The 19,339-nt window shown below is 43.9% G+C and overlaps 1 protein-coding gene across 1 annotated transcript in view; it reads right to left on the reverse strand.

Moving 5' to 3' along the window:
* LOC147700848 (putative DBH-like monooxygenase protein 2) overlaps positions 1-19,339 on the reverse strand; it is a 477,613-nt gene that overhangs the window by 349,955 nt on the left and 108,319 nt on the right. Inside the window, exon 6 of the mRNA XM_086929749.1 lies at positions 18,301-18,403. Coding sequence (XP_086785875.1) covers positions 18,301-18,403 — 103 coding nt within the window. The remainder of the gene's footprint in view (positions 1-18,300; positions 18,404-19,339) is intronic.

A 19,339-nucleotide genomic window follows, 5' to 3' on the forward strand; every position in this document is an offset into this window, starting at 1 on the left:
CCCTTAAGAAACAAAGGATAAAATATAAGGCATCAATTAGAGACAAAAAAGATCTTTTAAAGAAAATTGCTGGAAGAGTCTATTAGTGGCAATTGAAGAAAAAAATGTCAAAGGCTTCTGGAAATTGATACCGGAATGTACAGGGAAAATATCAGGGTCCATGCAATGTTCTGTTCCAGAGGATAAGTGGGTAATTTACCTTGAGGAGATCTATGGCAATTGGCCAAGGAGGGAGGCAATACAACCATCTAGTTGGCCAGGAGTGAGGGAAGAAGTAATGGAGCAGTTCTCCCTAGGTCACATCAAAATCGTGATAGCGACCTTAAATTTAACATGAGCTGCTGGCCCAGACAATCTACCCGCCATTATTATAAAAACAAATATAGATTGGTGGGCCAATTTGTTTGCAAAGACGTTCTTAAGTATACTAAAAACAGGAACATTACCAGATAGCTGAAAGGGGCTATCATTAGACCCATACACAAAAAAGGTGATGTAAAACTACCGCCTGATAAATCTCTTGGACATTGGGGAAAAAGTGTTCTCTAAAATTATTTTGGGGTTGCTAAAAGATTGGGCTGAAGAAAATGGTATAGTACCTCCTGAACAGGGGGGTTTTAAAGAAGGTCATTCAACTGTGGATCATTGCTTTGCCCTCTGGGCAGTAGCGCGGAAGTCCATAGAGCAAAGGGGTAACCTGTTTTGCTGCTTTGTGGACTTCCGCGCAGCATTTGATCTTGTAAGCAGGGAGCAACTATGGTCTACCTTGAAAGGCTATAAATTATATGCAGACCTGTTAGCCCTTATCCAGGCCTTGCATACAGACAACTGGGCCCAGGTAGTCCTGGATGTGGAGGGTGGATTATCTGGTAGGATCCAGATTGGAAATGGCCCTAGGCAGGGGTGCGTATTAGCCCCGTTGCTCTTTTCTTTGTTTATAGCGGACCTACCCCAGATCCTAAAAGAGGTTAGAGGGGCGAGTCCAAAGTTAGGGGGTAACCATATATCCTGTCTGCTTTATGCAGACGATCTGGTGATCATGGACCATACGGAGATAGGTTTGCCGAGGAAACTAGATATGTTCCATAAATACTGCCTAAATAAAAAATTGGTAGTAAATATGGAAAAGACTAAAATCCTATGTTTCGGCAAAAGTAAGACCCGGTTCCCTTGGTATTTGGGTACGGAACTTCTTGAGAGAGTTTCGGAATATAGATATTTGGGTGTATGGTTCACGAGTAACCTGAATTGGACCACCCATCTGGAGGCTTTAAAAATTAGGGCAGCAGCTTCTATAAAGGGCATAAAAAGGTTTAATAGCTTTTACGGAGATTTGTCAGACGGGCCGGTTATTAAGGCCTATCTGGCAATGGTCCCCGCGCAATTCCTATATGGATCAGAGGTTCTCCTCCTCAGTGGGAAAAAAGGTTGGGATAAAGAGGAGGGTATGATCCTGAAAAGCTTATTCTCGTTACCTAAATCAGCTATGGTACAGGCAGCAAGATTGGAGATGGGAGTCACTTCCTGGGCAATTACAACCAGGATGGCACTAATACGGTTTTGGCAGCGTCTGGAGATAGGGGAAGCACCCAGAAAAATATCACAGTGGTGTAGAGAGGAAATTACCACCAGTGAGTTATCATGGGCTAAAGAAGTCAGACTCTCATTAAAGGAAGCTTATGGGAAGTTAGGAATAGAACTAGATGCCCAGTTAGGACACACCAATATAGGCAAAAAAGAACTACGGTCATTGGGAGCGGATGTGTCCCGTACTTGTGATCACGAGTACCTTCGGCAAAAAATATCAGTGTCCCATATGATCCAAGTATGGAATTCAGAAGATCATCCCTACCCGTACTTGGATAGGTTGCCGAATCAGAAATTAAGAAGAGAGGTTTTAAAACTGAGAATGGGTGTAAACCCCTGTTATGTAAATACCAGGGTTAAAAACCTCATGATTAATAGTAATGGTAATTGCACATGTACGTTAGGCTCCACCTGTGACATTACTCATGTTTTATTAGACTGTAGGAGGACCCTTGATATACGTAAGGAGATTTTAGGCCCGTTATTCAAAAATTACAGGATTACGAATAGGAAGCAAGCTGCAGAGCTCCTGGTGCGGATGGGAAACCTGGATATAGCCTGCGCCCTGGGGAAATACATGATTCGAGTTAGGGAGCTCCTCCAGAATACAGAGTTATAGGCATATGTTATCGAGACTGTACTCTAATGTATGTATTATGTTTGGAAGGTCTAGTCAGATATGTTTTCTCATGTGTTTTTAACATCTCAGGAGGATACTGTTAGAAATAATGTTGCCAGGGTTATCCTCCGGGAAATGCCTGAATTGCAATTTTATAAATTTTAACTCGTGTTTTTATAAAGTTTATAATTGTATAGTGTATACTTTTATGGTTGTAATAACTCAAATAAAGTTTTAATGACTGACTGACTGACTAGTTAAGCATCCCATGAAATGTGCTGTACTGCTAAACAGACGAACGCAAGGAGGAATTTTCAAAAGCTGATTCTCTGTACCCAACAGGCATCATTGAGCCTCTTTAAAGAAAGGCAGGTTAAGACATCAGCAAAGAACCAGGACATAGGCAAATACATGTGACTGAGTGATAGAATATTTGACCGGGAAGGAAAGTGGATATTATTTGAACTCCTCATACCAAAGAATGAATTCATCAACAGAAGGATGAAACTATGAAAGAAGGAATATTGGTCCACAGTAACATGGGACTATACTGGGAACTTTAAAGAACGAGACAAATCTGAGCCCCAGACAAATTAACTGTGTAATGGTGAGAGACATCTAGTTATCCTGAAGAAGGTGGAAGTGAACAATAAGAGTCTACCGAAACACATAGATGCAAAAATGTTTCTGTACTAAATTGACCAGACACTGAGTGACATTGTAGATATTAATGATTTTATAATACTTTGCACCTTGATCAATGACCATAATCGATAAGTGACCATTTTAAGACAAATATGATTGTCTAATGTACTCTCCCCTTTCTATGTTTTTATTCATGCGTCCATTTTTATTTGCTCTTATGAAATGTTTGTGTACTGTTAACTGCATATTTCCACTTGTGTGATGAGAAGAAATTGTAATCTTCTTACTATATAAGAACAAGGTTTATGGTCATTGTATTGACAATAAGAATCTCATGCCCTAGAAGGAGGATAGTTTGATCACTCGATTATTTGCACATATAAGAGATGATATTTTTTTATGAATAAAGTAATACTAACTTTGTTTTCCATACCTGTGGGAGTGATTGCTGCTGATACAAGAGGAGGTCTTTGCCTTTCTGGAATCTGTGACACTTAATCTGACGTGGATCGGGAATCCCGAGGAACTAGGAAGTGCCCAGCTGGGGGACTACAATCCCCACACTCCCTAGCGCAAGGAGTGCCTACAAAATGCCAGCGCGGACCCGCGGCGCAGGGCGCATGCAGAGACGGGCCCACCCTTGTTCCGTGCTTTGCCCGGGAGTGACCCTGAGGAGCCAGAAAGAGGCTGGGATGGGCCCCCATCTAACATCCCACATCTGACTAAGGGTATTTGCCTCCCCTGCTGTTTTGTATAATTAAAATGGGAAAGTGCAAAGATCAGGAGGTGGGACTGTTGCAATTCTGGACGTGTTCTTGTCTAGAGCAGCTAGTGTCCTCACCCAAGAAATCGAACTAACTCGGAGACGTCAGTCAATGAAACCCCTTCTTCTCCCGTTGGGGTCCCGTACACAGAGAAAGCGGAGGCTCTGCCTCAAGCTCATTCCCCAATTGATATTACCGGGTGACCTCCTACCCGGGCAACATGAATCGTCACCCCTAATTGCTGGCCTGCTCAACATAATTAGAAGGGTTTTCAGAGTCCTTAGCCCCCGCCACATCAGCAAGTGACCCTATCACTGACCCCCGCAGAACAGGGATGGCGCGATTACTAAGCCCAAGAAAAGCAAAGCTATTTGTGCCGCCAAACCTAGGGGTATGCATCTTAAAACCCTCACACCGAGTCATGTTAGGTCAGCAGGGACTCAAATTGGAAACACACTTCCACTAAAAGGCCCTCTTAATGAGGAATTAAAGGCAGAAGCAAGCAAAAGGTTTATGTTACTGTTGGATCCTATTCTGACTAAGCTAACACAGATTGAACAGCGACTGGCCGGTTTAGAAATACACAACATATACGCCTGGTCCCTGAGTGAGCCACCCAGAGTGCAGCTTCCGTGTATGCCCACAGATGTAACTGTAACACACACTGCACCGATGCCTGAGCCCTGCCAACTCCATCAATGCTGGGCAATACCACTAGGTCCGCTACACTGATTTGTGGGTCATCTTTTGTAACAAGCAAACGTGTAAATGCTCAAAGTGAGGCTTCAATTACACAAGATACAGCATTAAGGGATATATTCCAACAGGCATCTACAACAAGGGAGGAATTAAAGCACTCCATCAGATAACAGAAATACAAGATGTTAATGCCGCATTTGCAGATGACCATATCTTACCAGTCCTCCATCTTCCACCAGAAGCTGCCCCTTTGGTACTGGTTTTGGCCAATGCACTCCCTCTCTGGGATAACGAGAAGGAATCCATGACGCAGATAATGGACAAATCTCTCCATTGGCTTTCTCACAATCTTAAGAATTCAGCCAAATGGAATCATCAGCTGGCCGACAAAATATTCATGGCTAGAAGAGTGGGATGGGTGGGGAACTCACCAAAGACCATTGTGGGGTATTCTGTTGTGATAAATTTTAATAACACACATGTGGGTCAAATCCTCCTGGCTAACCTCAATAGGTCCCCCTTTAGGAATACTCAAATTATTCCTTTACCATTGGAACACTTTTATAACCAGGCTATAAACTCAGGAGTGGGAAAAAGTGGTAGACAAAGGCGATGTACTCGTTTGAGAGACATTTGGAGGGTCCTAACATTCAATAGGGTAAGGTTGCAAAATAGATTCGCTCCCCTCTACGATTTGTAATCATGTGATTGACTGTCATCGCCGACTGGGAGAATAGCTACACCAACTAGCCCACCGCATGGATCGCAGATAAAGCCCTTGTCTTTTTCTCGCGGGGGATAGTGGATACAAAAATTCTATCCTCGCATCCTGGAATGTAGCTGGAATTACCTAGAAGGTAGGAAACGAACAATGGTATAACCTCTGGCAATCCTTGGAGATCATCTGCTTCCAGGAAACATGGGCTAAGAATCCTGTTTTATTTCCTGGGATCTACACTCTCCACACTCCCACAGTGGCCTCAATGTCAGGCAGAGCGAAGGGGGGTTTATTCACCTTGCTTTCAAATATCATCCTCCCTCTACAAGTAAGGCAGGTTGGCTCTAAGCATGAGCGAATTTTGCGGATCTCGCGTTCGCGAATTTTGCGGATTTGCGGATTCGCAATCCGCAAAATCCGCGAATTCCCGCGAATTTGCGGATTTTTTTTTTTTTGTGTTCGCCCGTGTTTCTGCCAGTTTGCGAGGGTTTTTACAATTTCGCAATTTGCGAACTTACCTGTCGGGTCGCAAGTTTTGCGAACTTGTTGTTTCTACGTGTCCAGCCTGTTTGGGACACTCTTCTTCATCACTGCCACTCTCTGTCACCACTGCCACTCTCTGACTACTCATGCCACCCTCTGGCCCACCCATGCCACCCTCTGTTTCATCACCACACCCTCTGGTTGTCCAGTGTACATTATTTTCGGCAAAGCAAAGCACACCTTCCCTGCCTCAAGTGACCTGAATTAATTTGGGGCTGATTAATGTGTCACAGAATATTTTTTTAGCTGGCACCTGCTTCCTTAGTGCGCCCTGATTAGTGATCTTTTGCACTTGCTAAGTGCTTTCATTGTTGCAAAATTAGTTACAACACCTGCCCTGCCCCAACTGACAATAATGAATTAGGGGCTGATTAATGGATTTTAACTTCCAGCCTGGCTCCTGCTTGTCTCCCTTAGCTGTAATTCAGGACCTTTGTGGCATATGTGTAACTATTCTGAGGTTCAGAGCAGGGTCACATAATAGTTTCAACTGGCAACTGAACTCTTGAGGGGCCCCTCAGGAAGCACTACAGGAAATGGCTACTAATGATGTGCCTGAACTTTTGAACCTGGTAAGTAGTTACTTAGTTTTGCACTTATTCGCGGGGCGCGAACTCACGCGAACAGTGCGAGCAGTGCGAGCAAAATCCGCTGCTCGCGGATTTGCGGATTTTGCGGGAAATTCGCAAATCTCGCGGATTGCGGATTTCCCGAAAATCCGCAAAATCCGCGAGCGGAACGGATTTTCCGCCCACACCTAGTTGGCTCCCATAACAACCACTTTCAGGTTTTCCATCTTGAGCTCAGAAATGAAGGTCCCGGCATTCTAATTAACTTCTATAACAATGAATTTGGGAGGAATATGAAGAAGGTGGTAGAAGATCGAAACAGGGAGTTAGGGAAAATGAAGTTAGCCAAGAAAAAAAGCCCACCCCGACATTATTTGGGTGGGAAACTTTAACACTCACCTTTTAAAAAATAATGAGTCTAGGGTATGTGGCTTAGTTGACTCCCAGGGCAATCCCCTCACACATTTTCCACATAATGAATATGTGATAGCCTAAATAACTTTCTAAACAAAAGCAGAGCATATAGCTAAAACATTTAGGCAGAGCAGACAGGAGTCAACAATTGACTTTATCTTTATCTCACAATGAGCTGAAAAGTGGCCCACTTAGAAAATCTGTTTACTTGCTATAATGATCATGTCAACCTATTCATCTCTTTAAATGTTCCCTACAAAGAGGAAAAATACCAACAGGCAGTAGATATTATAGCTAAACTAACTACAGCTAAAGTGGGCACAGGTTGAGAAGTTGAATCTAGGCCATGAAGTAATAGCTCAAGCAAGGGAAGACATTATACACTGCCTGGCTCAGGGGATTCCCCCCGCTTTTAGCTACCCCGTTTACAGTACTCCTATCAAAACTAAAATTGGCCTTTACTCGTGCCAAGCATGCAAACCTGAAATGAACCAAAGGATGGTTTGCCCATGAATGTTTCATAACAAGGAGTGCCCTTATCAAGGCCATAAACGCCTACCGTAGAGACCTAGTAGTGATAAAACTCCTAAGTATCAATTATAACAATGCCAGGAAATGAAGAAAGAAGGATATTGGAGAGAAAGCTTGGAAAAACCTTGAACAAGCTGCTGCCTCAGGCAGCAGTAGAGAGTTCTAGAGAGTCATAAATGCCCCTTATGTTAGAGACTCCAAGGTTCCCTCATTGGACTCATACATAGATGATGATGCATGAGTGAGTTACTTTGAAAGTATCTTTGGCCTTAACACTGTTTCTGTCCAACCTTCCACTAAGCTACCCTTATTGCTACAGGGTGATCTGAGATTCTCTCTAACAGATGTCAGAAGAGGGTTGAAGTGTTGTGCACCAGGGAAGGCCCGGTCCCTGATGGGGTTGCAATCGATCTTTTCCAGCAAACTATGATATGTGGGTAAGTGTAAGTTTCCCTATTTATAAGAAAGGAGATAGGGGCACTCCTAAGAATTATAGTCCAATTTCCCTTCTGGATACCACTGCGAAGTTCATGGGCCGGTTCTTATTATCGAGATTGGTGGACTGGGAGGAAGAAAATATTATACTGATGCAGGTGCAAAATGAATTCCAGAAAGGAAAGGGGATGGTGGACCAAATGCCTAAATCTGTCACTCTGCATAGATAATATATACTAAAGTGAAAAGGGGGAGGATTTACATGGCCTTTATGGAGTTGTTGGAAGCCTTTGGCTGTGTTTCCCATCAGAAGTTATGTCCTATGCTGGAGGGGATAGGTGTTGACCCCCTGATAATCAGCATTATCCGCCAGCTATACACCAATGCCACTGCATGCGTTCTGTTTAGTACAAATGGTGAATGTACACATCCTTTTAAGGACAAGACGGGGGGCATGGAGGGTAGTGTCCTTGTCCCGTTTCTTTTTTCCATCTATACAAACGGGGTGGAGGCCGCCTTGACTGGCTCACCTTTGGATGTGCCTACATTTGATAACATCCCCCTTTCAATATTGGCATACACTGATGATAAAGTCCTAATCGCCAGGACAGGGGTTGCTTTACAGTCTCTTGTAACATTATATGCCTCAATTCAGTTTTATTGCTTGATTAATTAAAATCTTAGCAGCTCACACAGCAGTATAAAAAATACATATATAGCATAAATTCAGAATCTCATTAAAAACATGTTGCCGATGTACAAAAGCGAACAGTTCGTTAGTTAAAAATCCATGAAATATGATTGGGGTAAAAGTGTGTAATTCGAGTGAAGGCTATGGGAGAGTCCCGGTCTGGAGAAAACACGTGTGTCCGTAGATCTAATGGTCGATTGTTTGATCATGATCTACTAGACTTTGTGTCGGTGAACAGTGGGGTCGAGAAATCACCGACTTGGGAGCCTTAAGCAAGGGCGACTATGCTCAGGTTGCAGAGCAAAGTTTTGTTTGTGCAATTTTCATAAAGCGGACAAAACTGCAGGTTAGTCTGGTATTGACCCCGTTAAAACATGCCTTCACTGCCTGTCTGCAAGACCGGATATGCATTTCGTTTATGTGCGTTTTGAACAGCTCTCTCCTTTCCCGGTCTAGAGACTTGCATATACACAGAAGATGCAGCATATCTTCTTTGGTTTCGCCGCATAATCTGCACATGTGGTTGCAAATGATCGTTTCCAGGGGGGCATGTGGGGTTTGACAGGTAAAATGCCCATCCTCCATGTTAAGAAGCCTTCCTTTAGTGAGCCTGAGAAGCTGGTTCCGAGGTATGGTTATGGCGTGCCAGCTGTGGGCCCTCCTAGTTAAGCTTTTTTTGTCGTTTTCAATAGAGACAAGCTTTGCCGACTTGTTTACCAGGTCTTTAACATTTTTAAATGGAAGTCCTGACACCCAGACGTTTTCCAAGGCTAACATCCTAATCCCTGACTGAAGGTAGGCCTTGGTGGGGGAGTAATTTCTTTTTGATATTTCCTTCCATAGAAATGAATTCATTGATCCCGCCGCTGCGCTCTTTATTTTATACCAGCTTTTTACGTATGCGGCCTTCCTACTTATTGTCTGATTTGCTATTCTGAATTCAAGTCTTACTTGGGTAGGGGAGGTATATTTTGGAAGTCTGAAGATTATTCTAAGGGCTTTGGCGACCGTTTTATTCAGGGTTTCTTGATCCGACCCTCGCATGGCCTCACTGCCATAGGTTATATGCCTCATTTATGGCTTCACTTGAACTTAGAGTAAGCAAAACAAAATCATTTATTATTATAGTGGGAGCCAGCAGAGGAGCTAAACCCCCTCATTTCCAGTTGGCCTTAAAGAAAATTGTAGACTCCTTTCTACATTTGTGGGTCTTATTTGATAAGAACCACTCTTGGAAAAATCCGGTGGTGGCTAGAGCTCAAAGCATGGAAAGGAGCCTTCAGGCTATTAAGGGCTGTGTAAGGAAGGTGTGAGCCGCCATCTGGATACGATAAAAAATATCTATCATGCTAAAACAAAGGCAGTGGTAACGTATGGAGCGGTTTTTTGGGAATGGCAAACTTGGATCACCTCGATCACCTCGAGAGCATGGGGCATATTAGCAAGGGCATTATCGCCGCTTTAGCAGGACTTTTTCCTGCTAAAGCGGCGATAATTTTATCGCCCTATTACCAAGCTGTCGCTAGCAACAGTTAGCGACAGCTTTTAGGCAATAGCGACCGGTTTGGGGCCCGCTTTGCATGTCAGCGATATTTATCGCTAATTACATGCAAAGTGGGCGTACCCAACCTAGGGCAGCCTTATGGGAAACGTTAAAGAAATGGGGAATCCCACGAAAACTCCTGGAGGCAATTATTCAGTTACACTCAGGTACATGGGTCCAGGTGAAGTTGGGGTAAATGTAAATGTAAATGTAAATGTATTGGCATTTATATAGCGCACTACTTACCCGTAGGGTCCCAAGGCGCTTCGACCGCTGCGAAACCCTTCCTGGCTTCCCTGAGAGATGGTCCCTTAATGGGTATCTCCAGGGTGAGACCAGGCATCCCCGGCGGTCTGGTGGGGCCGTTAGTGAAGATGAGGCAAGCTAATGCCCAGAGTTGCCGAGTGTGATCGCTGATCAGAGTGGGCACCGAGGCGAGAGAATTATCGAGTCCGCTGACCCTGGTCCAGAAACCTGCCGCGCCGGGAATCGAACCCTGGTCCCGGGCCGTCCTCTGCTCTCGGGTCTGCCGCCTCTAACCAGTGAGCCACACTACTTCACTCCGGCACACATCTCTCTCAGAAAATCATGACAACCAGGGGGGTCAAACAGGGCTGTGTGATGGCCCCACTTCTCTTTAATCTGTTTATAGCTGACTTGCCGACAGCCCTAGAAGAAATCAACAGCCACCCACCAAAGATGGGTGGAGCTCCCATAAGTAACCTGCTCTATGCTGATGATTTAGTGCTTTTTAGTCTTAGACGTGTAGGTTTACAAAGGCTCTTGACTAAACTATACAATTACACTACTGTAAATCAATTAGAGGTCAACCTAAAGAAAACCCAAGTGGTTACCTTTGGGAAAAAAATAAAAGTCGGGGGAGGATGGTCGTATAACAACATGAGTGTTGCAGTAGGAAGCGCATACAAATACTCAGGGGTCAATCTTGACTCTAGGGGCAATTTTGTGAAACAACGTAAGGAGATATCATGCAAAGCTGTGACCTTACAGGTGACCCTCTCAAAGCTCTCAAAAAAACTGTCCAGCCCAAGTCTAACACCCTTATTAGAGGTTATGAGAGCGAAAAATTGGTCCGACACTGGCATATGGTATTGAGATTTTCAGGGGTAAATTAAATACGAATCTAAACCAACACGTGACTAAAATCTATAAAAAAGTCCTTCGCTTGCCCAAAAGTGCCTCTGCCGCCCAGATCAGGATAGAACTGGGCCTGCTAAATTATGAAGTCTCTAGCACTGGCATGTATTTAAATTTCTGCCACAAACTTAGACAAGCAGACACAGGCTCATTAGAGTCACTAGTTTGGTTAGACATCACTGAGAAAAAATCCAGGGGGCTCGTATGGTCGCCTTTTTAAAGATTCCATCCAAGAACTATCCGTGGGTGATCTATGGGACCTCAACCCCAGTACGACAGTATTTAAAAGTACCGTAAAGAAATGCGTCAGAATGAGCTCCCTCCTTAGTGATAAAAACCACCTTGTCAAACGCAGACACTCATGGGCCATTACGAACTCGTATGGGCGTTTAGCTCCTGCAACCTACCTGTCATGCACCTACTCCCTGCATCTAAAACTTAGTTTTATGGCCATCAGACTCGTTGACTGGCAATTTCTAAATGACCTGCCAGGCTGGCGTCGTACGTCAGATGTATTATGGTGCAGAGGATGCGGCAGGACGGCTGAAACAATGGAGCACGTGATTTGTCTCTGCCCAGCCCTCATGTCTCAGCGTAGACATAAATTGAAAGCGGAGTGGAACAGGCTGGGAATCCGGTCCTGCAGACAGGCGATCATCGCGGCCCTAAGCCCAGAAAACACAGCTTTAAACATAGGCCTCACAACCTTCATACGCCTCGCATATCGCCTTCTGTCGGCAACAGCCTAAATTAAATTGCATTACTTTTAACCTGGTAAAAAGTCCTTTTACCTTTGTATTTTCTTATAACTCGCTGATGCTGAATTGTTGCTGCTATTTTTATCTGAATTTACTTTTAAAATGTGTAATGATTGTCATTGGTTGGTAGGTCTACAAGTCCAACATTGCTAATCATTGGTACCACAACTTCCTTACTTTTTAAAGTTAGTTCAATGCTATGTGGATTGTTTACAATAGGGAGATGTATAATGCAATGTGGAACACCTGTACCTACCCATCATTGTTTATGTGATGCTAGTTTTTAGTTTTTTTTTACAATGTGTACTGCTGTTGGTGCTTCTTTTAAGGATGTTATTTTAGTATTAATATTACATGCAAAGAGGGTGTACCCAACCTGTTAGTGACTGAAAGCAGTCGCTAACACTGCTATTGCCTATTAACAAGGCAGGCGAAGCGATCAAAAAATTGCGCTGAGCGCGAACATCGCCAAAACGCCTGCTCAGACCACTTCTTAACCTGTATATCCAATGGGAGGTGGATATTCAGGTTAAGCCCCTATTAGCGTTAATGCCTGAATATCGCTGGATTCCCAGGGATATTCATGCATTGAGCCGCTATCGCCGAATCTGGGGGATTTACGATTTGGGTCAGCACCACACTTGGGTGCCTGGTACAGGAGACTGAGATAGCCTCCAGTGATATTTTATGTGTTAGCCTAACATTCTCACCTGATGTTGTTCTTTATGTTTATAATGTGTATTTAAGACCTGTGGAGAACCAACTATTGAGTTGCTAACCACACGACTGGGAACAGTGCCAGTAGGAGTCTTACTAATTGAGAGGGTGGCTTTAATTGCCAATCTGAAAGATTGCACAGCAACGTTAATATTCTCATGCAGGAGGAGGATTGTCCAGTCCTAAATTAATAATCCCCCTCATCAGAAATGGTCTCCTCTCACTCGTCAATTAAATGCACTATTCCTAAAGCAGGGCATTCAAGCCTGTAATGTTAGAACCCCTTCAGACAGGGATGGAGAGAATATCTTTAATGGCGCTCACTGCACCAGTCCTATAGATTATTTCTTGGTAGATGGAAGACGATGGTCGTACCTTATGGACATGGTAGTTACTTCTTGGCATGATAACAACCACAGTGCTTTAATTATTGCCACAGACCTACCAGTCTGCAGGGAGTCATCCAGCCGTGTCCAACAGCTTGATAGAAGGATGGGATTAACCACCATATTATTGCAGAGCTAAGTGCAGTGCTATGGTATATTGTCAGGAGTTGGTTGGGTCAATATACACATTAGAGGTGGGAAGTATAGGGAGCTGCTTGTTTGGACCCAGCCCTGGATCAAGGCAAGTCTCCACTAAAGATTGGTGATATTTACAAGAAAATGGTTGAGGGATTAAAGAACTTCTTTATTGTGGAAACTGGGGGGCTTAATACCATGGCTGAACGATCGCCACCTCAGGGCCGGCTGTGGTGATCTGTTCAGCCATAACATTGAGATTTACCCACCGCCATATTAGGATGGCGGTTGTTCCGTCCACCGCTTTTATGCTGGTAGCAATCGCACCGATTGCCACTGGCGGAAAAGCAGTGCTAGGCCAGCAGTGCTGGGCCGCTAATATAGTAGCGGTGACTACCAGACACCGCCGGCCATATTAGGATGGGGGTATTGGGATTGGAGCCTGTTGTGGTACCCCCTTTTTGGGGGGGGTGTCGCTGCACTGGGAGGTGCCACAAGGTGGAGGAAAATGAGGTGCAAGCTTCCATACTACCATTACTGAAGAAACCTAACCTAGATATGACCGATCTGAATAACTTTTGGCCCATTGCCAGGTTACCCTTCCAGCGAAAATCATGGAAGGTATTTTAAACAAACAGCTGAGTGTCTTCCTGGGGACAGGTCAACATCTAGACTCGTCACAGCACGGATTCCGTGCAGGGCACAGCACCGAATCCGCACTGACTAAATCAGTAGAGAACATAAGAACGGTGATGGATGCAGGGGGCAGAGCCGCCCTGATCTTGCTGGACATGTCCGCGGCCTTTGACACGGTCCACCACAAGTTATTGGTGGACCGGCTGAGGGCCTGTGGGATCCAAGGAAAGGCACTTAAAATCTTGCACGCCTTCCTCTCCGGCAGGACTCAGAAAGTTGCCTTAGGGACCTTTGAATCCGACCCTTTTGTGCTCCCTTGTGGAGTTCCTCAGGGGTTCTCCCTGAGTCCAACTCTTTTTAATGTGCACGTTTCTACCCTGGCGCCAGTCATTAGATCTTTTGGCTTCAACTTAACATCATACGCAGATGACACACAGATAGTGGTGTCACTGCTACCGGGAGAAACTGACGGCACAGCAGATAGGTTCAGAGGCTGCATGCGGGAGGTTAGCAACTGGATGGCTGAAAACTGCCTTAAATTGAATTCAGCAAAAACCGAAGTTATGCTGTTCAGTTCCAAAGATAACTTCTGGTCCCCATGTTGGTGGCCAAAGGAAATGGGGACCCCCCCCCATCACCGGTCACAAAGGTAAAAAACCTGGGTGTACTGATGGATGACGCTCTATCCTTCAGGCCTCAAATAAATGCCCTTTCTTCAACTACTCACTATGTGCTTAGAACCATCCGGAAAGTCTTTCCGGTTCTAGCGGATGAGCACAAGAAGACAGTGGTCACAGGTTTGGTGATGTCCCGATTGGACTACTGCAACAGCCTTCTGCTGAATGCGCAACAGGGAATTCTAAACAAACTCCAAATCATGCAGAATGCAGCTGCCCGCCTGATTACCGGCACACCTAAACTCGCCTCGGCTGCACGGGACCTGGTGAAGCTACATTGGCTACCAGTTCGCAAAAGATTAATCTGTAAATCATTGTGTGTGGTCTACAAGGCACTCAATGGCCTTGGCCCCCACTGTATGACCTTGCTCTTCCACTGGTACAGACCGGTGAGATCCCTCAGATCATCCGAGCAGGGGCTGGTGGCAGTCCCAAGAGTCCGGAAAGCTCGGTGGGGGGTAGGAGCTTTTCCTTGGGCGCTGCGAAAGCATGGAACGCACTGCCGCTAAACCTCAGACAGATGTCTGACCTTCTATCATTCAGAAGAGCTTTAAAGACCTGGCTCCTTACGCACTAACTTTTCAGCTCTCACGCACTATGGTCAGCCAGTCAGCGCCAGGACACCTCCGGGTAACAGTGCGCTCTAAAAATGTGAAAAATAAATAAATAAATAAATACATTTTACCATTGCAGATGGTGCTGCAGCTAGAAGCACCGCCCGCATTGTTGAAAGCCCAGGATGCACCCGCCAGTATGGCGGGCGCATCCTGCTTGCTGTGGTGGGAACGCCGCATGTGTGGCAGTCGGTCCTCATCACCGCTATATCGGCGGGCAGACCAAGTCCCCCTGCAATCGTAATCACCCCCTGAGTGTGCGGTAGGGAAGATAAGCAGATAAGCCCTCCTTCCTGGTTCAATAGAGCCTGTAGAAGTGCCAAGCTAGCACTTATTGCTTCTGTCAAGCAGCAAGATGAAATGTTGATACAAGATAGGAGGGTGGCATATAAAAAAGCTGTTATTGAAGAAAAAAGGACCTGGGAACAGAGGAAGTGGTAAGGTTTGTTTGCCGCAGAAAAAGAGGGAGACCACCATACTTTCACGGGGAGTAGGGAGGGATATTGCTCCGTTGAGAATAATATTGCTGCTGATTGAATTGCACACTCCTCTAGTCTGTACTCTGTGGGCAGGGAAACTGGTACTGCTCCAAATAATGATGATGGGGTGTGCTCTTATACAGCTGGAACGAGTGGTGAAACTGGATGCGAACAATAATCAAATATTACGTGTCAGAAAGTGAGTTCAGCAAACAAGTATATTGTACCTAATAAAGCTCCAGGGTTAGGTAAGATCCCAGCAGATTTATTTCTAACTGAGATCGTTGTCTGAAGCCCATACCTTGAGTAATTCTTTAATGTGATCACAAAAGGGACATCCTTACCTCCATCTTGGGCAGGGACAACTATTATATCAATCTACAAAAAAGGCTCCCCACTTTTACCAACTAACTATAGGCCCATAGGCTTCATTGATAGAACAAAACAAATGTTCCGCAGAATTATCATAGAGAGGTGCCAGGATTGGATGGAAGATAATGAGATACTTAGGTAGGCTTTCGGGATTGCACCTCCACTATAGACCAGGTCTTTTGCCTTCAGTTATTATTCTGGATAACTGTGGTGTTAGATGGTGGCTGACTGTTCATGGTGTTTGTGGACCTGTACTCTCATTTTGACTTTGTCCCCAGGCCCAGAATGTGGCTGGTGCTAGCTGATATGGGTGTCCTGCCATATAGGTTCTATGTACAGCATTTTGCCCAGGTTAGATGTGGTTGGTTGGGTGGAGTGAGTGAGTGAAGCGTTTTATGGTAACAGCGAGGTCAGACAGGGCTGTGTCCTTGCCCCAACCCTCTTCACACTATATGTTAATGATTTAGGTGCCGTTCTAAACCATTTTGTGAGTGATGACCCAAGATTTGCTAACACAAAGGTCCCTCCTCTAATGTTTGTAGGTGACACCCTCCTCCTGTCTAAATCCTAGTGGGGCTTCAGAAAACTTTAGACAATTTTGACAGTTTCTGCAGACAGAGGGGTTTAGAAATGAATTATCTCTGACTCACCCTTACTGAGCAACTAGTATGGGCTACCCACATTGCAAGGTGCAGGTTCAAACCCAAACATTATATTGGGGGGCTGGTGAAAGCCTATTGGGTCTCCCATTCTCTTTCAATTTCACAGGTGATTCAAATATACACCCACCAGCCCTGAGTGTTGCACTTTATGGTGCAGAATTATGGGGGCATAAGAATGTAATGCTCTGGTGATTTCAGAGAATCAATTTTTGTGGCAGCTTATGGGGCTTCTGGTCAGCACCCCACTACTCCCTCTTAGGTTGGATATGGGCGCATTTCTAATTGCATTGGTGTAAGATCCTATATTGGAGAAGAATCTGGATTACCCCAGAGCTCCAGTATTACCTCTTGTGGCTGGAAGAGGTGTTTAGTATTTCAGGCTCAGGAGCGCTTTCCTGGCTCAAGTATGTAAGACAACCCTTGAGAAGGATGGGGGATGAGAGTCTGTGGGGTGATCCAAGGCAGATGCAAACATTTCCCAAAATAGTCCTACAAAAACATTTAAGCGAGTACACACTGAGTTTTCTTTTGACCAGTCCCTGTTTGGCTACTCTGACATATCATTTCCTCCTAAAGAGGGGTGTATACAAAGCAGAGCAGTATTCAGGTGAGATTCAGCCCGTGTTGGCCAGGAAGTTATATATCCAATTTAGACATGGGACCAGCCACATTTCTCATTTACTAACTGCGTCCCTGGACCAACAGAGTGGCAATGCCCGTCTTGGGTAACCACTAAGGAAACGGTGGAACAAGCCCTCTTCCTCTGCCCTTCTTCTACCCTGCATATAAGAATGTTAGGACAAAATGTTAAATACAGTGTGTAGGACATTAGGAAACAAGCAGCTCAAGCAGACCTTCCGATCCCTCCAAACTGACACAAGACAACATATATGATTTGCTGTTTCACAGTACTTGTTTTCAATGTAGTGAATTAGGCAAAACTCAAGCTTACCAATAACTGGCCTACGTGTTAATCAAGTGGTGTAATCTAACTGTTGTTCACTTTTTCTCTAGAATAATGCACTTTATGTAGACAAAGAAAACAGACTTATGATCAAGCACTCTGTGTATCATAGCCTCTCAGTTGATTAAGGAGCTCAGTTTTTAGAGCACTTTTGTTTGATTGGTGGATAAAACGAGCTGTATACCAAAATGTTTTTTACTTCTTTTTATAATAAGAAACAAAATTGTTTTTATTGATGGAATTTATTTTATCATATGTTTAAAAAGTTTTATGGATATTATTTCTATTTTTATTTGTTCTTTTATGTCAGTCTGCCGAAATAAAGATCATTGATGATAATTATGTCCTTCGAAAGTCTCCCTGGAGATGTGCATGCCAAGAAATTGAAAGCATTGTCTTGATTTCAGAAATGGGCAGTCACATTATGATGAAGGCAAATTTGTAAGAGGAAAATATGTGTTCTTTGACCAGTTTATCAGAAAGCCAGAAGAGAGCCTTTTCACCTAAAATATGTAAAGAAGGTATTTATTGGCAAACTTTGGGACCCCAATGTATAGTAAAAAGAAAATAGATCTTGAAACCAGTGAAAATGTTCTCCAATATACGAGGCGCCAAGATAACATACACATTACTGAAAAGACTTTCAAATATCAAAAGTAAAGTTTGCTGCAAACTAATTTTACTTTTGATCTACTGCTACAAGTTGCTAAAAGGTATTTTAATGTGTCGTATACTTGGGTATTTATGTATTTTTTTTGCAGATTTTTCTTAAATATGTATATTTTTACTTTTCATTGGTGCACTATAAATGCCGTACTTTGCCCTATGCATATCTACTGTAAAAATCATGGAGTCTTGAGCGTTATACCCCGAATTTAAGAAGGCTATAAAAGAAACAACACATGTGATCCCAAGTGATCTGGTCCTTTCTAAAGTAGAACATACACTAAAGGAAAGCGACGGATCCCACACCCGAGCACCTACCGCTTTCCAACATTACGTTGTTGTAGTGGATTTCTAGCCTGACGTAGGTTGGAGCGAAACCTTTACCCAATGGGATGCCAGCATTGCTGGGGTATGTGAAGGCCTGGTGTGGAACAAAAGAAATCATTTTTACCAATGGAGACAAGAAAGAAGCTGACCACATCACTGATGTTTAACAGATTTGCTTAGGCATTCATGCATCATTTGTAAAACAGGAACACAGTAAATGTGCCACACAAGGCGTTTTCAAATTAAAAAACAATATCACCAATATATGACAATTTGAATAATGTAATGCAAGTCTAGCTACAAAGCAATGAGTGCAGAACATGACTGTGCATAGTCAAGTTTTGGAAAAGAGATCTGCATCATAGGCAATAGTTAACAGTCACAGGAAAATACATTCTGGAGAGTGGTTTACAGCAAGAGTTGAACATCGAGGCGACTAACATAGGAAAAAACTACAACTGCACCAGAAGGTCAAAGAACTCCTCCAAAAAAAAGTACTAGAAAGAGTGCCACAAAGATAGACAAGAAAGGGTAGTTATTTCTCCTGTTCCCTAGTATCAAAATAGGAGCTGATATTAAGGCCAATACTAAACTGCAGGTTTTTTAAACACCCTCATGAGGACGCAACACTTCAAGATGGCAAAGTTGCAATAGTTCATTCAACTCCTGAAGAAAGGAGGCTTCATGGTCACAATAGATGTAAAGGACACATATCTACATTTCTCGGTGAATCAAAGACACCTCAGATACGTCATGTGCCACTCTTCTGCATAAAATCTACATCAAAGCAATAGCCAAACGTCTGAGACAAGGCATACACGTCTACCCATAATTAGAAGACTGACTAGTGAAAGCAAACTCACAGCACAAGTGTCAACAGAATATACAAACATTCACCCAGAAACTCCACAAATTGGGGTTCCCATTAAACCAGGCGAACTATTTGCTGCAGCCTGAACAGGTAAAGTTGTTCCAAGGAGAGATACGGAACTTAAGGACAGAAAGAGCCTACCCAGTGCCCAAGAGAGTC

The sequence above is a fragment of the Lissotriton vulgaris genome, chromosome 7 (genome assembly GCF_964263255.1).
Source record: "Lissotriton vulgaris chromosome 7, aLisVul1.2, whole genome shotgun sequence".
In the NCBI taxonomy this organism is placed as follows: Eukaryota; Metazoa; Chordata; class Amphibia; order Caudata; family Salamandridae; genus Lissotriton; species Lissotriton vulgaris.